This window comes from Dendronephthya gigantea, unplaced genomic scaffold, assembly GCF_004324835.1.
Source record: "Dendronephthya gigantea isolate DGI-Jeju-01 unplaced genomic scaffold, DenGig_1.0 000020F, whole genome shotgun sequence".
Classification (NCBI taxonomy): domain Eukaryota; kingdom Metazoa; phylum Cnidaria; class Anthozoa; order Malacalcyonacea; family Nephtheidae; genus Dendronephthya; species Dendronephthya gigantea.
In genome coordinates this window covers 1975199-1994668 of record NW_021163030.1, presented here as the reverse complement: position 1 = coordinate 1994668, position 19470 = coordinate 1975199, and the positions used below count along the sequence as shown (strand labels likewise).

The window sequence follows — 19470 nt, the reverse complement described above, 5'->3', positions numbered from 1 at the left end:
TCCATTATTATTACGTCAGACTCCGTAATTTTGACTCCGAGACTCCGGCTCCGAAACTCCGGCTCCGAAACTCCGGCTCCGGAATTCCGACTCCGTGTTATCTATGTTGTGATGTGGCAACGTTGAATCAAAGCTAGATATTTATTTCACCCGCTCCTCGTGTTGCAAAATAAAGTCATCCTATTGGCTGAACACTCCCGGCCTGACAGCTCAACATTGCTTCTGATTGGACGAGCATAGTAATTTGAATAATATGATTAATTCTTTCCTTTCATTTCTGATGTTCAGGCTCAGGAGAAGAGAATTAATCATATTATTTAAATTACTATGAACGTCCAATCAGAAGCGTTGTTGAGCTGTCAGGTCGGGAGTGTTCATCCAATAGAATGACTTTATTTTGCAGACACGAGGAGCGGGTGAAATGAATAATATGTGCTTTTGATTCCAGTTTGAGACATCACTTCAGCGCTGGTCTTCGAAGAATAAAGACGAGTCTCCTCCATGCGAAGAAAATTTCAACAGAAATTGCTATCATTTGTCGATTGCTATCGTCTTCAGCAGAAGAGAAGTTTAATAGAAGTTTACTATCTCTGACAGACTGTCGTTGGTGTAATACCAGGTAATATGCCTTTCCCTTTGCGTGTTTTATCAGCTTGTTTCATCGTGAGCTTTTGGGCTGAGTCTCCACGTGTCTTTAGTTCACGTCTTGTAATGCCTCTCTCGTATTGTGTTCAGCCTCAAATACAAACTTGTATAGCACTAACATAGCTTTTATTCTTTTCATGCAGAATTTTGACGTATTAAAGCGAAGTTAAACGATGAAATTTGTGAACAAAAGATTGATGACCGATGAATTGTGGCTGAACTGACTCAAGATAACTCGCCTTTGAAGAGAAAGCAAGTCTAGGCTTTTCCTTTTTCTGGGGAATATTGATGATATGAGAAAGGTAATATACGCCAAATCTTACCGTTGAGCCACTAACCTCAGTTCCCTCTAACCACACGCAAATTACGTTTGAATTGAGTTCTAAAGACCTAAGCATGCACTGAACTAATGGTGCCTTTTATTCTTTCCCAGGTGGAGTTTGAGAGCTTAAAACCAAACTGATTGAAGCGAAGTGGGCAAAAAGTCCGTTACCGTAGCTGAAATTGCCCGAGACGACTCGCATTTGACTCAAAATAACTCGCCTTTAAAGAGAGAGCACGTTTACGCATTTTCTTGGGACTCAGTGTTGATGATATGAGAAAGGTAATATACGCTAAATCGTATGTGAGCCGCTAACCTTTGCTCCAATCGCAAGCAATTACCTTTGAATTGAGTTATAAAGACCAAACCAGTAAACTAACATTGCCTTTTGTTTTTCCAGGTGGAGTTTAAAAGCTAAAACCAAACCGAATATAAAAATAAGCTGGGAAAGAAAACCCATAGCTGAAATTCCCCAAGATGACTCGCACTCAAGTCCAAGGTGCTCTTCAACACTTGTTGCTGAAATGAACAGGTAATTTTGGGTCTATTGTATTCAAAATAGGATGATAAACTTGAAACGCTTGATCAGGCATCATGCGTTCTCTCAACTGAATAATCACCGCAAGTTTTCTCCCGATATTTAAGCTCCCTTCATCGAAGGTAAATCCTTGAAATCGCTGTCTATAACAAGCTTTCTTTTGGTTTTATTGCAGGTAGTGATTTAGCGGGTCAAGTCATTTGAAACAACGACAAAACCTGTTCATAATAAAACGTGAGTATTAAGCAATTGAACATTTTTAGATAAACCGAACAATGGGGAGTTTATGCATGATTCAGGTCAAGAACGACAACGGCCGCATGATAATTTAATATGAATAATGGCAAGGAAATACTTGAAATCCCAGAGAGGTTTTATAGATGTTGTTTTGGGTCTGTTTGCAATCCCGATTTTACGTGTGTTTCTTCTCAATAAAAAATGTAGTTTGCTTATTTCTTTAATCTTATTTCAGGTTGATGGGCTCTGTTGAGCTATTACCGACAAGCCAAATCGACGGCAAATCTACGTCCTAAAGTATGCAATCTCGACGGCAAATCTACGCCTAATGTAGGCAACCTCGACGGCAAATCTACGCCTAATGTAGGCAACTCTACGGCAAATCTACGCCTAATGTAGGCAACCTCGACGGCAAATCTACGCCTAATGTAGGCAACCTCGACGGCAAATCTACGCCTAATGTAGGCAACCTCGACGGCAAATCTACGCCTAATGTAGGCAATCTCGACGGCAAATCTACGCCTAATGTAGGCAATCTCGACGGCAAATCTACGCCTAATGTAGGCAACCTCGACGGCAAATCTACGCCTAATGTAGGCAACCTCGACGGCACTCTTCGCCTAATGTAGGCAACCTCGACGGCATCTACGCCTAATGTAGGCAACCTCGACGGCACTCTACGCCTAATGTAGGCAACCTCGACGGCATCTACGCCTAATGTAGGCAACCTCGACGGCAAATCTACGCCTAATGTAGGCAACCTCGACGGCACTCTACGCCTAATGTAGGCAACCTCGACGGCACTCTACGCCTAATGTAGGCAACCTCGTCGGCACTCTACGCCTAATGTAGGCAACCTCGACGGCAAATCTACGCCTAATGTAGGCAACCTCGACGGCACTCTACGCCTAATGTAGGCAACCTCGACGGCACTCTACGCCTAATGTAGGCAACCTCGACGGCACTCTACGCCTAATGTAGGCAACCTCGACGGCACTCTACGCCTAATGTAGGCAACCTCGACGGCACTCTACGCCTAATGTAGGCAACCTCGACGGCATCTACGCCTAATGTAGGCAACTCGACGCCATAACTACGCCAAATCGACGCCAAACAGCAACGCATCAGCGATGCCCGAGCATCGTACAGGTTAGAGTAGCCTGGTGGTCAAAAAATGTGCATGCAGGGGTTAGTCTGTGCATGATTAACTTAACGAAGTTAACTAATTTAGTTAACGAACTTAAGTTAAATAAAGTTTTAATTCAGTTAACTAAGTTCTGGCCACCAGGAACATAGCTAATGCATGATGCATGTGAGCAAACGTTTCTTAAATTCGGTTAAATATTTTAATCGGTTTTGCGCTAGGACTGCTCGCTTGTGCTTAGGGCTGCGCTAAGTTTAGGTTGATAATTTGTCTGTTAAAACTGAAAACATATCACAACTGTTATATATACCCATGCATATTTCACCTAAGAAATGGCTAAAAAGCCATGCACACTAACACAAACCATAGCCACAAATGGCAAACATAATCCCGTAGGTTCTTTCCTCTTTCTCTATCTTGTCCTGATTGGAATCATCTTCGGCTCTTAAAATCCGGTCAAATGCGGCTTTCGGAATTAACATTATAAAATGATAACTATAGGTCACTATTCGGTCTGGTTGTAAAATTGTTTGTATGTAAATACTTTTTGATTTCTCACCAAACATTGTAAATATACGATTTTATATCTTGCCTTACTATATTTTGTAATTGAACATATAATTATGTATGTATTTATGCAAAAACATGATTTATATCAAAATATGAACAGATACAAAACATCATGCACTATACCTCATGATCTTGTAGCTGCACATAAAATAGACACGCACACGAGTAAATACATTGATGCAAACCATGGCCTATATAATGGCTTCTAGTTTATATCTCTCTTAACTCTTGCATTCACTTAAGGCTACAGTTAATATTCAAGCCAGGCATGTCTTATACTGTCTTGCTATTCTGAAATACATGAATTTATGCAATCAAAGTTAACACACACATGCTCTCAAATGAGTTTGAATTTACTTGAAGAAAATAAGGAATGGGGGGGGGTGCATGCTGTTATCTTGAAACGATATATATGCCTTATTTCTACTATAGTTAGAAACCAATTACGAGACAAACATTGGCAGTGGCATTGTAACTTTATTATTTTTCCAAGGTCTCTGTGAGATTTCCAATCATTTAGCTTCGTCGAGCAGTGCTTATGAAAAGTAAGGCGCCGCTTTTTGTCTGTACTGTTTGACTTTGCTATGTGGTTCGAAGTGTTAGCAGGTGTCTTGGGATATCTAATAACGTTGCAGTGTTATTTTCATTGCTGTTTCTACAAGAGCAGCTTGCTTTGGCTATATGCCTAAGCTCTAAAAGTTTTTAAACCAGATTTTCAAAGAAAAAAATGTACTCCTGTGGCTGATTCTATAAGAGCAGCTTGCTTTGGCTATATGCCTTGGCTTTGAAAGTATTAGTCCAGTTTCTCTAAAAAAAATTGTACTCTAGGTGCTGTTTCTATAAGGGCATCTTGCTTTAGAAATATCCCTTGCATGGTTCAACAAATGTTGACTGAATTCTTTAAAAAAAATATTTACAATTGATGCTGCACTTGGTTTCGACATGCCAAGTGCAGCATTTTGTTGCTTTGGCTATATGCCTCAGCCTCAAAAATATAAAGTCAATTTCCTGTGGTATTTTTTTCCAAACCTTGTTTCTACAAGGGCAGCATGCTCTGGCTATATGCCTCAGCTCTGAAATGTGCAATGAAGTTTTCAAGGACAATTGTGTATTCCTTCATGCTGTTTCTATAAGGGCTCATGAAATATCTTCAAGTTAACTCGATCCTTGAAATATGTGTGCACAGTTTGACAGCTTAAAACGAAACTATTAGGAACACTGCCTATGATTTGTCAGCAGAATAATTTTAGTTTTTGGACGAACGTAACTTGAATCTAAGCGTTCTGAACTCAGGCATTTTTATGTATTACTATATTAGTTCGTCGATCTCATAAGCTTTATTCAGCTCTCTACCAGAGTTAGTGGGTTAAGTCTATAATAGAACAAAAAAAATACACGATAACTTAGAAACACTTACTCACATTAATGCATGTTTTACTGATCAGTCTTAAACATTACTCAAACACAATAGCACACTGTAAAAAGACATGAACAATTTATACTAAAGTATGCCAAATTAACATTTAACCTGCACTGTTCTATAAATTTAAATGTCAAGATCTTAAACGCACCTACTTTGTAACCGGTTTTAGATATAATAGTTTAATGTCTTCGTATATTAATGATGTACTATGTAAAGAAAACACACACGCTTTGTAATACATGTTTAGTGAAGTATTAATAAAAATAGGACCAAAATTGTCCGTCTCCTCTCTCTTGATTTCAATATCTTAACACACACACACACACACTTTGTTGTAATACATGACCTTGTTTTAATAAAATCTCAAACTTGTGTACTTTGTGTTTAATTCCGGCTTTCGGTGAGGGTTTTTCTCCAGGCACTCTGGTTTCCCTCGTAAAAAAAACAGTGTCCGTGTGTTCGGAACCGTGTTTACGGTTGGTTTTCCATACGAAAATTAAACTTTTCACGAGTAAAATTGCATGAAAGCTAAACATTTCGTTGAAAAATTTAGTTAGATATTTTCGCAACCAGTAGACTTTAATGTCTGACGTAAACGCCCTCAGAATAGAAAACATAATGGTCTAATGGAAGCTGACTTGTACACACGGTTACTGGGTTCAATTCCCGGAACACTGTTCTTTGTCGCGATGAACTTCATGTTCTTTTTTTTTATTCTTTTAAATTAAGCTTCGTCTTTAGACTATAATTTCACTTGACGAGTTGTTGATGAGCACTTCACTGATTTTGGAAGACGTGATACAGCCAAATTGAAATGCAATGCTTCCTCGTCCTGGTGCTTATAAAAGAACGACCACATTCGCCAGATACGTGACTTTAAACGTGGAATAAGTGTTCTTCAAGACTTCAAGATGTTCTCTTAATAACCACCTCATCCGTATCATTTGGCTAATTCTCAAGATTAAGACGAGAGTTAAATATCAACGAAGCGAAGAGACAATCCGATTGGCTATAAAGTTATGCTGAAGATTCCTTAGCGACAAAATGATGCGAGCTTGTTAAATCCTTACCTTACCTCCTGCACCTACTGTGAAGAGGCTTCCTTCTAGAACCAGCGCATGATGCACTGAGATTACATTTTAACTTTATTAAATAAATACTCTTTTTAGTCCGTTTTGTCAGATCAAATTTATGTTGTCAACATTGCTCAGTTCGTCTTTATTTATGTTGTCAACTATGACCGCAGGAAAACTACACGGTAATTGTGATTATTCAACCTGATGATATTTGTACTACTAATATAACATCTTATTTTCTTATGTTCACGATCTCTGTTGCTGCCATGCTAGTCTTCCTGGATGAAGCCCAAGTTAATTCTGAAGAAGATATTATATGAATGTAATGACATATGTCATTGTTTCAGCAGTGATGCATGTGCCGTACGGGAATCGTGTGTATAATGTTTTTGTGCATGAGAAGGTTTAACGGGTACTCCGGTTCCTGTTGACTCAAGATTTTCAAGTAATCACTCTGCAGTTGACTGTATTGTTTAATAAAAATAAACAAATAAGCCAAATTTTAAAAAAGCTTCAGGCAAATATTTGTTATCAACTACTTGTAAACTATTCTTTCAAAGGCTTGGCTTTGTTGTTTTTTTAAAAAACATTTTAATGCTGTTGTTTTCTTTGATTTGGGTGCCCTAAGGGAATGTTCTTGTTAAGTAGATTTAAAAATGCTGTCGATAAAAAGTAAAAGAAAATCGTAATTTGGCAAGGTGAGCATATTACTGTTAAAAAAGAATAGTTTGATAAAGGTGTAAGTGTTCATGTACTGACATTACAAATACATGGAAATACCTGCCAGATTTTTTCAGTATCAATGGATACTTTGGTTTCATTTTGTTAGATATTCTATCTAGTTTAAAGAATATAAAAAGGCGACTGAATTCTTTCTTTCGTCTGGCCTAAGACATAAACTTATTCTGACTTACGCTGGTCACGTATTCTCTCGTACAAGTTTGAACGGTTTAATCTTTAAGATCAAATCAACAACATTCAAAATCTCCCTGTTTTAATAAATATATACCTTCTGGAAACCTCGTTAGTCGTTACCACGCGTTAGCTTTCTCCTCGTAGTAACACTGCCAGGGCCGTAACTAGAACGATAATTGGGGGGGTGTTTATTCATATATTCAGTTCTGCCCGACGGATTTCCATTGTGAGCTATTGCACTTACAAAAGAAATCCGTCGGGCAGCACTGAATATATGAATAAACACCCCCCCAATTATCGTTCTACAGGGTGTCCCAAAAAACCCCGAAAACTATTGAAATCAGTCATTGTTAAAATTTGAATGCCGTGTTCACGAATTTCAGCCTGTGGGGATTTAATGCAACTTATAAAATGCTAAATGCTTTGTGTTGCTAGAGAAAGGGGACATGTCGAACGTCATGGTCCTTGAGATGCACATTTAAATAATGTTATCCATATTTGTAAATTGTAAATATTGTTAATAAATATCATTTTTGCGAACAAGCAAATTTTACAGCATCATATGCATGCATAGAAATGCGTATGGCAACCCCGATTTATACAATTGTGGGCCCAACAGAGTGCTTAGGCATTCAAACTCTAACAATGGCATTGTTATGGGTGATTTCAATAGTTTTCGTTTTTTTTGGGACACCCTGTAGTTACGGCCCTGAACACTGCATGGCGTATAGATGATCCATAAGTGCTTTGACCTGCAGTTCAACAATGCTTCTGAATAAACGATCAGAATTCCAATAATACGACAATTTCTGCCAAGCCGGGAAAGGTTTTATCAGAAATGAAACCATTTGAAATTTTAAAGGCTTTTGCATATGAGCATGTTGGTAAAAAATTTTTGAACAAAGTAACCTATAATAATGCAATGGTTACTATATAACCATTCGACCGAGAATACTTCGCGCAAAGATTAAAAATATGCCTGTTATGGTTTTTAAATGTACTTTCACATAGACACAATTTACAGAAATACATAAATTTCACACAAAATATCGGTCACTTATGGCTATAGGCTAAATATTATAGCGTCATATTGGACGACGTCATCTTTTGTCTTTTGGCTGAACGTTCTCGTTTAGTTGCATCCGGGGGGAGGTAGGTTTATATTAACGGACGCGGACCACAGTTGGCGCAAAGGGTGAGAAACGTGACGTGCTTCTTGCCTCGCCGAAAGGCATCCTGTTCCAGTCGTCCTGAAAGAATCGTAAAGTTTTTAAGTATTAAAAAAAATTCCTGTAATGCGCGCCTCCATGTCCATGGGGGGGGGGACATAAACTACGGAAATTACATTTTTGATAAATGGTGTTTCTGGTCGTTTGACATCTGAGGGAAATACAGTTTCTACAGTAACATTCCTGGTTTTCAACCAGGTAAGAATCGTGTGATATAATTATTGTATTCTGAATAGTTTCAATTCAGCGTCTGTGAGACGTGTTTCCACTTAATCGTAAGTGTCGTGTGGGAACATGTCACAAGGCTGAGCTTATATAGGAGTTGAATTTCGTGTATAGGGCATTTAGAATAAAACCTTAACTCTTCAAGAGTAAGTTATTTCAACTTCAAGCTTGGGTAGTCAAATAGGCTTATAATAAATTTTACATTATCATTTACATACATATTCGTGCATCTACGTACTGCACAAAACAAAACATGTACAAGGTTTATTAATCAGGAGCTTCATCCGTGAAGTTGATATTTCTATAATTATGCATATAATGCATGCACACATATGTTCAATAAATTTGTCTTGAGTATTAAGAAGCATACAACTTACAACATTTTATAAAACACGCAAAACAAATTCTGCTGTTTTCTGTGAAAAAGTTAATGAATTATCCTAAAAATGTGAATATGTTGTATTTTAGTTAGTGTATTCATATTACCGATGTACTATGTAAACTGATCCGGAGAACACACACACTTTGTAAATCATGCACATGCGGTGAAGTTTTAATAAAAGTACGGGAAAAATGATCGTTTCCTTGTCCCGTGATTTCAATAGCTAAAAACACACACGCTTTGTAATACATGACATTGTGTTGATAAAATCTCCGTCAAAACCTTGTGTACTTTGACTGTCTTTGTGTTTGATTGCGGCGTTCGGTGAGGGTTTTGCTCCAGGATCTCTGGTTTCCCTCGTAATCAAAATAGTGTCCATGTGTTCGGGACCGCGTTTACGGTTGGGTTCCATTAAAAAAGTTAAACTTCGAGAGTGAAAATTTTCTTCATAAAAACCAAGGTCGTGTTAAGCATTTTTATCGCTTGATATGTCCCGTTTTTAAGCATGTGCGCTATAGAAAGTTAAGAATGTTTCACGCCCAGCAGTAATTCTTACTCGTAACGTAAACGCCCTCAAAAATGCTGACAAATATAAATGCAGTAAATTAATTTAATGGAATCTGACTGTACACACGGTTACTGGGTTAAATTCCTGGTACACTGTTATTCCGGTAACCAATAAAAAATTCGATTTTAACCAAACTTCATTTGAATGAAAAATAATGAATGAAAAATATCTTTTAAAAAGGTACTCTAAGATACTCTAAGTCAGCTTAAGTAAAAACCAAAACACACAGTTTACAAATATGGTGGTCGAGTATACGTATTGTTTGTTGTGAATGTGAGTTAGATGCAATACAAGATTTAAATAATTCAAAGATGACCACGCACCATATCGACTGTATCAACATCCCAAAGGAGCTACTGTTAATATTAATGTTAATAAAAAAATTTTTCCAGTCAAAATTTTTTCTTGTGTCCAAATTTTTTCCTGTCAAAATTTTCTCAAAATTTTTTTTTCTTTTGTCAATTTTTTTTTCCAGCCAATATTTTTTTTCTTGGGTCCACATATTTTTCTTGGTTTTTTTTCTTGTGTCCTATTTTTTTCTCCTGTTAATTTTTTTCTTTTTTTTTCTTTTGGCCAGAATTGATGAATTTTGAAAATTTTCCAAAAATGTGTTAATATGCTGAAAATGGATTCAAATATTCACTAAGACTAAACTCTTTTGTTTTTGAGCATATTTGGCTTGTTTTTGGAATATTGAAAAATTCATCATTTTTGGCATGGTATGTGGCTCACATTACCACTTAGCCAAAATTGACGAATTTTGAAAATTTTCCAAAAATGTGTTAATATGCTGAAAATGGCTTCAAAGTGCAAATATTCACTAAGACTATTATATAGCTGAAAATGGCTTCAAACATTCGCTAAGACTATCACTCTTTGGTTTTTCATAATATTTGGTTGGTTTTTTGAACGTTAAAAAATCTTTTTTTTTGGTTGGTTTTTGGAACATTAAAAAAGTCCTCAACAAAATCAAAACAAGTATCAACAAATAAGGTTGTAAGTGTAGGTTCGAATCCTGCGTGGAAAGATTCGATTTTTGCCATCGAAATTACTATTTAATTTAAAATTCTTCGAAAAGGATTTGGTCAAATAAACAACCATAGCCTTCGACAAATGATGTTGTGGCAATGCAAAAAAAAAATAAAATTGAAATTGAAAAATTTCGGTGTGATTTGGAAGCTTTAAAACAGTTAAAAGACTCCTCGGCCTTTAGGATCGTATGTTGATACCAACCTTACAGTATATATACATGTTATTTCGGTGGCCCAGTGGTTAAGGCTACGGGCTACCAGCCTTGTAAGCGTAGGTTCGAATCCTGCATGGGAAAGGTTCGATTTTTCCACCCGAAACTACTATTTAATTTAAAATTCGTCGAAAAGGATTTAGTCAAATAAAGAACAATAGCTTTCGACAAATGATGTGGTGGTCTAGTGGTTAAGGCATTCGTCTCTCAACACGGGGACTGACGTTTCAACTCCTGGCAGTGCAAAAAAAATTAGCCTGAAAAATTTCGGTGTGATTTGGAAGCTTTAAAACCGTTAAAAGACTTCTCGGCCTTTGCGAAAGACTGTAAATTGAAAAAAAATTGAAATAAAAAAAGCTGAAAACAAATTCTCGCGTTCAAAAGTACTTGAAAATTGAAAGAAAAGCACAATTAAAAAAGTTTTAAAAACGTGTGTCTTCTAAAAAGACTGAATATTTAAAAGGTCAGAAAAAAATTTAAAAATTTCCCGCTTTTAAAAAACTCATGTTTACTTACCTTAATTTTTTTTCACGAAAATTTGACAGGGTGATTTTCTCGAGACTGAAAAAATTTAATTTTTTTCACTTTTTTGAAATTCTCTTAGATTTTTTTTTCGACGCGAAAGTATTTTGTCTTGGGCTACTGTGTCAAGCCAGACACAGGTAGCCCAAGACAGACACAGGTAGCCCAAGACAAAATACTTTCGCGTCGAAAAAAAATCTAAGAGAATTTCAAAAAAATGAAAAAAATTAAATTTTTTCACTCTCGAGAAAATCACCCTGTCAAATTTTCGTGAAAAAAAATTAAGTTAAAGTAAACATATGAGTTTTTGAAAAGCGGGATTTTTTTAAATTTTTTTTCCGACTTTTAATTTTCAGTCTTTTCAGAAGACACATGTTTTTAAAATCTTTTGACTTTAAAATCTTTTTTTTCAACTTTCAAGTACATTCGAACGCGAGAATTTTTTTTCTGTTTTTTCGTTTCAAATTTTTTTCAACTTATAGTCTTTCCCGAACGTCCGAGGAGTTTTAACTGCCTTAAGGTTTCCAAAATCACACCGAAATTTTTCAGGCTAATTTTTTTTGCACTGCCAGGAGTTGAAACGTCAGTCCCCGTGTTGAGAGACGAATGCCTTAACCACTAGACCACCACATCATTTGTCGAAAGCTATTGTTCTTTATTTGACTAAATCCTTTTCGACGAATTTTAAATTAAATAGTAGTTTCGGGTGGAAAAATCGAACCTTTCCCATGCAGGATTCGAACCTACGCTTACAAGGCTGGTAGCCCGTAGCCTTAACCACTGGGCCACCGAAATAACATGTATATATACTGTAAGGTTGGTATCAACATACGATCCTAAAGGCCGAGGAGTCTTTTAACTGTTTTAAAGCTTCCAAATCACACCGAAATTTTTCAATTTCAATTTTATTTTTTTTTTTGCATTGCCACAACATCATTTGTCGAAGGCTATGGTTGTTTATTTGACCAAATCCTTTTCGAAGAATTTTAAATTAAATAGTAATTTCGATGGCAAAAATCGAATCTTTCCCACGCAGGATTCGAACCTACACTTACAACCTTATTTGTTGATACTTGTTTTGATTTTGTTGAGGACTTTTTTAATGTTCCAAAAACCAACCAAAAAAAAAAGATTTTTTAACGTTCAAAAAACCAACCAAATATTATGAAAAACCAAAGAGTGATAGTCTTAGCGAATGTTTGAAGCCATTTTCAGCTTATAATAATAGTCTTAGTGAATATTTGCACTTTGAAGCCATTTTCAGCATATTAACACATTTTTGAAAAATTTTCAAAATTCGTCAATTTTGGCTAAGTGGTAATGTGAGCCACATACCATGCCAAAAATGATGAATTTTTCAATATTCCAAAAACAAGCCAAATATGCTCAAAAACAAAAGAGTTTAGTCTTAGTGAATATTTGAATCCATTTTCAGCATATTAACACATTTTTGGAAAATTTTCAAAATTCGTCAATTCTGGCCAAAATCGGGGTATCCCGTTACCATTTTGGCCAAAATTGACAATTTTTCCAATTTTCCAAAAACAAGCCAAATATGCTCAAAAAACAAAGAGATTAGTCTTAGTGAATATTTGAATCCATTTTCAGCATATTAACACATTTTTGGAAAATTTTCAAAATTCATCAATTCTGGCCAAAAGAAAAAAAAGAAAAAAATTAACAGGAGAAAAAAATAGGACACAAGAAAAAAAAACAAGAAAAATATGTGGACCCAAGAAAAAAAAATATTGGCTGGAAAAAAAATTGACAAAAGAAAAAAAAATTTTGAGAAAAAAAATTGACAGGAAAAAATTTGGACACAAGAAAAAATTTTGACTGGAAAAAATTTTTTATTAACATTAATATTAACAGTAGCTCCTTTGGGATGTTGATACAGTCGAATTGGTGCGTGGTCATCTTTGAATTATTTAAGTCTTGTATTGCATCTAACTCACATTCACAACAAACAATACGTATACTCGACCACCATATCTGTAAACTGTGTGTTTTGGTTTTTACTTAAGCTGACTTAGAGTATCTTAGAGTACCTTTTTAAAAGATATTTTTCATTCATTATTTTTCATTCAAATGAAGTTCGGTTAAAATCGAATTTTTTATTGGTTACCGGAATAACAGTGTACCAGGAATTTAACCCAGTAACCGTGTGTACAGTCAGATTCCATTAAATTAATTTACTGCATTTATATTTGTCAGCATTTTTGAGGGCGTTTACGTCACGAGTAAGAATTACTGCTGGGCGTGAAACATTCTTAACTTTCTATAGCGCACATGCTTAAAAACGGGACGTATCAAGTTTAATTTTTTAAGTGAAACCCAACCGTAAACGCGGTCCCGAACACACGGACACTGTTTTGATTACGAGGGAAACCGGAGATCCTGGAGGAAAACCCTCACCGAACGCCGCAATCAAACACAAAGACAGTCAAAGTAAACAATGTACATGTTTTGTTTTGTGCAGTACGTAGATGCACGAATATGTATGTAAATGATAATGTAAAATTTATTCTAAGCCTATTTGACTACCCATCTTGAAGTTGAACCAATTTACTCTTGAAGAGTTAAGGTTTTATTCTTAATGCCCAAAACACGAAATTCAACTTCTATATAAGCTCAGGAAATTTTTTATGTTCGTCCAAAAACCAAAAGTATTTCGATGACAAACCATAGGCAGTGTTCCTTAGAGTTTCTTTTAATTGTTAGAGTGTGCAGCTGTATTTTAGATTAGCTCAAATAATACAAAACCATTTTTTTAAAACCCGGAGGCATGTATAGCCTAAGCAAGCTGCCCTTATAGAAACAGCACGAATTAGGAACTTTCTTTAAAAATGTGCACACACAACCCGCAAGAGCAAGCTGCCCTTGAATAGATCAAATTTTTTGGGCCGAGCCAAAGTTTCAATGCCGCACGTAACGAAATTGTACAAAATAAAAATATTTTTCTCGGAAAAACATTTTAAAATCAATGCCGTATAACCAAAGCAAGCTGTCCTTATAGAAACAGCAATGACTATAAATTTTTTGGTGTGAAAAATTTACTGGACATTTTTAGAGCCAAGGCGTATAGCCAAAAAGCAAGCTGCCCTTATAGAAACAGCAATGACTGTAAAATCTTTTTCTCTTAAAAATTCACTGAACATTTTTTTAGGGCTAAGGCGTATAGCCAAAGCAAGCTGCCCCTTATAGAAACATCAATGAAAATAACACTGCAACGTTATTAGATATCCCAAGATACCTGCTAGCACTTCGAAACACTCAGCAAGGTCAAACAGTACAAACGAAAAGTGGCGCCTTTCTTTTCATAGGCACTGCTCGATGATGCTAAATAATTGGAAGTCTCGCAGAGACCTTGGAAAAATAATAAAGTTACAATGCCACTGCCCATGTTCGTCACTTAATTGATATCTGATCATAGTAAGAATGACGCATAGATCGTATATATTTAAAATGGTTCTTAAACAGCCGTAATGGTAGCGAGGGACTAGTGGAAGAGATCCTATAGAAGGAATCTATATACTGATATTGTCTGCAATGAAGGGTATATATGAATAATGCATGCTTTGTATCAATGTATATAATATTGGTCTTGTTTGTCACTCAGCTAGTTTGTATATATATGCAGCAACTTGTGGTAATATGTTTTCATTTTCTTCTATTTACATGCATTTGTGTTGCAAACTTACAATATTGTTAAATATACTACAAATAGTAAAATAACCAACGTTTTTTAAACTAGTAATAACTAATATCTATTTTACAACGTAATTATGAGGACCGATGGTTAGTCATATTTTACGAACTACATTCAAAGCCGCAAGTGACCGAATAAGACGTTTCAATTAAATTAAATCAGGACAAGAGAAAGAGATGGAACTAAGAAAGAACTTATGGGATTATGTTTACCATATTAGGCTATGGTTTGTGTGCAAGCATGGGTACGTTTCGACCCCGGGAGAGGAAACTCAAAAAAGAACCTATGGGATTATGTTTGGAATACTATATAGGCCATGGTTTGTATGTTAACATCCATGTTGGTCTTAAATCTTACAATCTACATTTAGAGCTCCGAGAGATGGAACCAAGGAATTAAGAACCTACGGGATGTTTGCAATACTATATCATTCTTCGACATAACATACTTTCAAAGACTTTCAAATGGGCATTTAATAATTATCATCGATAGGGCGCAGTCTAAAGTTGAAAGCATAGATATATGTGTTTTGTTCCGAAGATCTAGCAATAACCATAGAAATTTAATTAAAAAAGTGATTGCAATGAGATGAACAGAAACGGTAATAATTTTTACACACGAAAATGTGACAGCGCAGCATTGAAAAATATGACCGAGGAAAAATAATTTTAGAAACTACACACGTCTTATTTATTACCTCTCTTTGAAAATACATGATACAAGTTTTACAATCTTAATATTTAGCATTAATGTTCTTCATTAAACATTAATTAATTACGAAGTGTCTATTTTAATAACTGACACCATTTTTATCTTTCCCTGGACTTGTTTTCGTAATATTTCTCTTTCAAGTTCAGCTTTTCTCTCCTTCATGACTTGCAGGTTTTTCAACAGTTTATCTCGTAAATGTTGCTCATCTTCTTCCATTTGTTTCTTTTTCATTTTTTCTTCATCTTCCTTTTTTCTCATTTCATGTTCTAATTTTTCTTTCTTTTCTTTTATTTGAGCTAGGAGAACAAGTTCTTCCTCTCGCTTTCTCTTTGTCTCTTTTTCCTCTACAATTATATCATTAATTCTTTGAAAAACTTCCCCCAAAACATTCTTTGCTTGCTTACTGCGTAATTTTTCTATGCGTTCTTTTTCCATCAACATCTGTTTTTGTCGTTCTTCACGTTCTTTTTCTAGTCTTCTTTTCTCCTCTCGTTTCTGCCTGCGTCTTTCTTCCCTGGCTCTCCTCCTTTTTTCTTTCTTACGCTTGTTTTCTTGCATTTGTCTTAATATTTCAGCAGCTCGTTCTTCTGCCTTAATTCTTTCTTCTTTCTCTCTTTCCTCCTGTTCTTTCTTTTCTTGTGCCTTCTTGAGTTCCTCTAATCTGTCTTGTTCTATCAGACGTCTTCTTTCTGCATTTCTCTTCCTGATATTTGTCTCACTTAAGTGACACGTTTTATCAAAATCAAACGAAATTGTTGCCATTGCTGACTTGCTTCCTTCCGATTTCAACAACAATTTCATTCCTTTCAACCCCTTCATAGCATTAACAAATCCCTGGTAATCTTCGTATTGAATATACACTTCAAAATGTAGCTCAGAACCAAAACAAAATGTCTGAAAGTTTGGTTGATGTTGCTTCGTGATTCGTGCCCTGTATGGATCTAAACTTGGCACATCTAAATACCGTATCTTCCCAAATTTCTCAAACACACTAACAATCACTTCTTTGACAGGTTTATTTCCAGATTTTTCATCACTAAACCACTTGGATGGTAGGCCTTTTAGATGAATAGTGTCTGGTCTTTCGCCGGGTTTCCATTCATTCAGTTCTATAGCATCCCTAAAGAAAGCTTCCCAGTCATGTTTTACAGGATATTTATGTTTTTTCTCATAAGAACGCACTTTAAGAGCGTCTGCTAAGCCACTCAATTTTATTAAGTTACCATCCAGCTTCGCGACGGTTCTACTTAACAGCGACTTCGTATCAACTTCGGCTTCAAACTGAATTCTTTCAAGTGAAGACTCTACAACTCTTAGCACACTGAACTGAATTGGAGCGACCATACACTTCACTTTCTCCATGACTTCCCAATTTGAAATAGTTATTCCAACTTCCCTTATCTCTGGCAGCCCCACTAGTATCGTTAGTTTGGTGACAGGCTTCAAATAAAGACCTCTAGCTGGACATAATTCAATAGAATCACTTGTATCATTGCAAACTTGAGCGGCCATGTTGATTATAATTATATGAAGTCAATGCACCCGACACGCGTGTCTTCCCCGCGTGATGATCACGTTATAGCGTTTCCGCAAATGCTCACAAATGAAATGAAGTGCCCACAAATGAATGCAAAATTTAAATAATATTTATAATTTTTAACTTCCTCGTTCACTGTGCTGTCATTAGACATTAGCAAACTGACTAACAGTACAATGTTAAATTTAAAATGTCGAAGGTAATAAATGAATCTTGTACTCGAAGAAAGATACCACCGCCTCAGTTAGTTCTAATTCATCTACCACCAGAACCAATACAGAATGGAAAAAATCGAAGAAAATTTCCTTCTTCTAAGGACTGTTTCGTGAAAGTCGCTGTTTCTAATATATCTGCTGGATCAGGAAGTACAGTAAAGGAACATGTTCGTGTACGTTATGAAAGTAATTCTGGGGAACGAAACACGTTAGAGAAGAGTAAAAGCCTTATTAACGGATCAACATATCTATTAGGGATAAGTGACATTACCAGACATCCTATCACTGCTGAAGAGTCAAAGCTTCCAGATTTACCAGTACACAAAGTGTGCCAATACCTACCGCTCAATTATTACCCTGGCAAAGATACTCAACCTGGTCATTACGGTTTCTGGTTCAGATTTTTTGGGAAGTCATGCAAATTCCACATATTAATAACATTAAAACTGCACAAACATGCACCAGGTGATGCTGACAAGGTCGTTAGTACCATTGAGTTAGATATTAGAAATATTCCAAGATATGCCATGAATAAAAATATCCCTAAGATCTCTTCAAGTAGCAAATTATCTGCCTGCTCATTTTACTCAGAACAGGAATATATTGGTATTATGGAGAAATTACAAAAGTTGCAAGAACAATGTTTATGGGAAAAATGTGCTTCTGTTGGAGATGAAATGTTATTTGGTTTGGAGAAGGGGAAATCTGATCTGAAAGCATGCATTATGCTTGAACAAAGCAAAGCAGTTTGTCATCTTGGTAATTTTAGCAGAGCCAAGTTATTGGTTAAACAAGCACTTGAAATGATTACAACAAAGAGTATAAACAAGGAACTTCTTATTGCTCGTGCCTATATGTACCTGTCATTTTGTCACCACTATGACATGTCACTAGGAAATGCTGAAGAATGTTTAAGAATTGCCAGTGAAAAATTGATTCATTTTAAACCTTGTGAAGATACTGCTGATTTACACTATAGTGAAGGCCGGTTACTGCTTAGTTTCTTGTTGAAGATTTCAAATTTTAATAAGGCCCTTATTGATGAGGCAAAAGAGAAATTGGAGCTTGCAAGGACTCAGTATCAGATATCCTATAATTCTGCACAACGAAGAATAATGAACAAAATTTATAATGCACAACTAAATTCAGCAATTCTGTTGCTTATAGGCTCCCCTGGGGATGACAGCACAGTGATTGCAGAAGGTATTATCTCAACATTGTCAGATTGTTATTTACCTTTAGAAACAAAATGCAGATTTTATGTTTTAAAAGCTCTAGTTTTGCAACACCAATGTTCACATGACACAGCTGTAACCAATGCAAAACATGCCTTAGATTTTGCAAAAACAGGTGGCTTGTACATAGAAAAACACTTGATTGTTAAGTGTTTAAAATTGAATTGTTAACATTTATGACATATGTGTAGTTCACAAACTGTAAAAATAACTTTTCCATGCACAAATATAGGAAACAGTCTATAGTTTGACAATTTAAACCCCTTGAGTTAACTGATTTCACAGGGCTGGGAGGGGGATCTCTGTCACTAGGGCCAAGGTTTTTCCTCACTCCCAAAATCTAAACATCTGGAAAGGAAATTACTTTTGCAATACAAGCCAGCAATCATGATTCATTTTCTTCTGCTACCACAACTTCAAGGAGAATTGTAGGTTGAAAATAATTGTTTTTGGCAGATAGTGGTTTCATTGGTGTGCCAAGAAAACAATTTCACTGCAACTTCTGTTCACGTCAAATAAACTAGTGGTTTGATTATAGGCATACAATCTGAGGGTTCTACTAAACTGTACCTGGAAAGCATGAATTACTGCCCAGTTATAAGCATCACCATCCTTTTGCTTTAAAACTTGTTTTTGCTGCATATAGATGTGTGGAAATCAAAGCATTCAACACACATGTGATTGATAGCATCCTGGGATGTTTAAGGTAATACATGAAGGCATGTATTATGAAAATATATGTGGCAAAGAAATTATGTTTGTCTAAAATTTTGTGAGTTACCTATGAAGCATTCACTTGGCATGAAGCCATAGGCTATTAATCAACTTTAATCTGTACTTAATAATTTAGGTAAATCATTTTGAGTGGAATTTGCAGGCAGGTCTTTCCTATAAATTTGTATACAAACTGTATTGTTAATTTGCAAATGAAATTCAGGATTGAACAAAAATAGAAGCAGGTAAAACTGAATGTTTAAAATAAAATACTCTCCAAAACCTCTTCCTTAGGAATCTGTTTTAATTA

The 19470-nt window shown here is 35.8% G+C and overlaps 2 protein-coding genes and 1 long non-coding RNA gene across 5 annotated transcripts; 2 read left to right on the top strand and 1 right to left on the bottom strand.

The window, feature by feature from the left end:
• Positions 1-393: 393 nt before the first annotated feature.
• Positions 394-1239, top strand: LOC114521646. The gene is made up of 3 exons (XR_003686825.1): positions 394-619; positions 789-947; positions 1079-1239. It is a non-coding gene; the product is annotated as an uncharacterized LOC114521646 (long non-coding RNA).
• A 14198-nt stretch (positions 1240-15437) lies between these two features.
• LOC114521423 (A-kinase anchor protein 17A-like) lies at positions 15438-16971 on the bottom strand. The gene has a single exon (XM_028541873.1). It carries the CDS (start codon positions 16969-16971, stop codon positions 15523-15525), a length of 1449 nt encoding a protein of 482 aa, XP_028397674.1. The 3' UTR covers positions 15438-15522.
• Positions 16972-17064: 93 nt separating this feature from the next.
• Positions 17065-19463, top strand: LOC114521266. Of its 3 annotated transcripts, XM_028541638.1 has the most exons (3): positions 17065-17970; positions 18379-18414; positions 19093-19463. In XM_028541638.1, the coding sequence occupies exons 1-3, from the start codon at positions 17187-17189 to the stop codon at positions 19125-19127; spliced, it is 855 nt and encodes a 284-aa protein (XP_028397439.1). In that variant the 5' UTR covers positions 17065-17186; the 3' UTR covers positions 19128-19463. The 3 variants fall into 3 exon arrangements, with proteins under 3 accessions (XP_028397439.1, XP_028397438.1, XP_028397437.1); XM_028541637.1 differs by having other exon boundaries at positions 18379-19463; XM_028541636.1 differs by having other exon boundaries at positions 17065-18414.
• The last annotated feature ends 7 nt before the right edge of the window (positions 19464-19470 follow it).

Bases quoted from the DNA above. Each gene is read 5' to 3' on its own strand.
- LOC114521423 (XM_028541873.1), bottom strand. From the start codon at position 16,971: ATGGCCGCTCAAGTTTGCAATGATACAAGTGATTCTATTGAATTATGT.
- LOC114521266 (XM_028541636.1), top strand. From the start codon at position 17,187: ATGTCGAAGGTAATAAATGAATCTTGTACTCGAAGAAAGATACCACCG. The intron at 18,415-19,092 runs GTATTATCTCAA...TGCTGCATATAG, and splicing joins CAGCACAGTGATTGCAGAAG to ATGTGTGGAAATCAAAGCAT.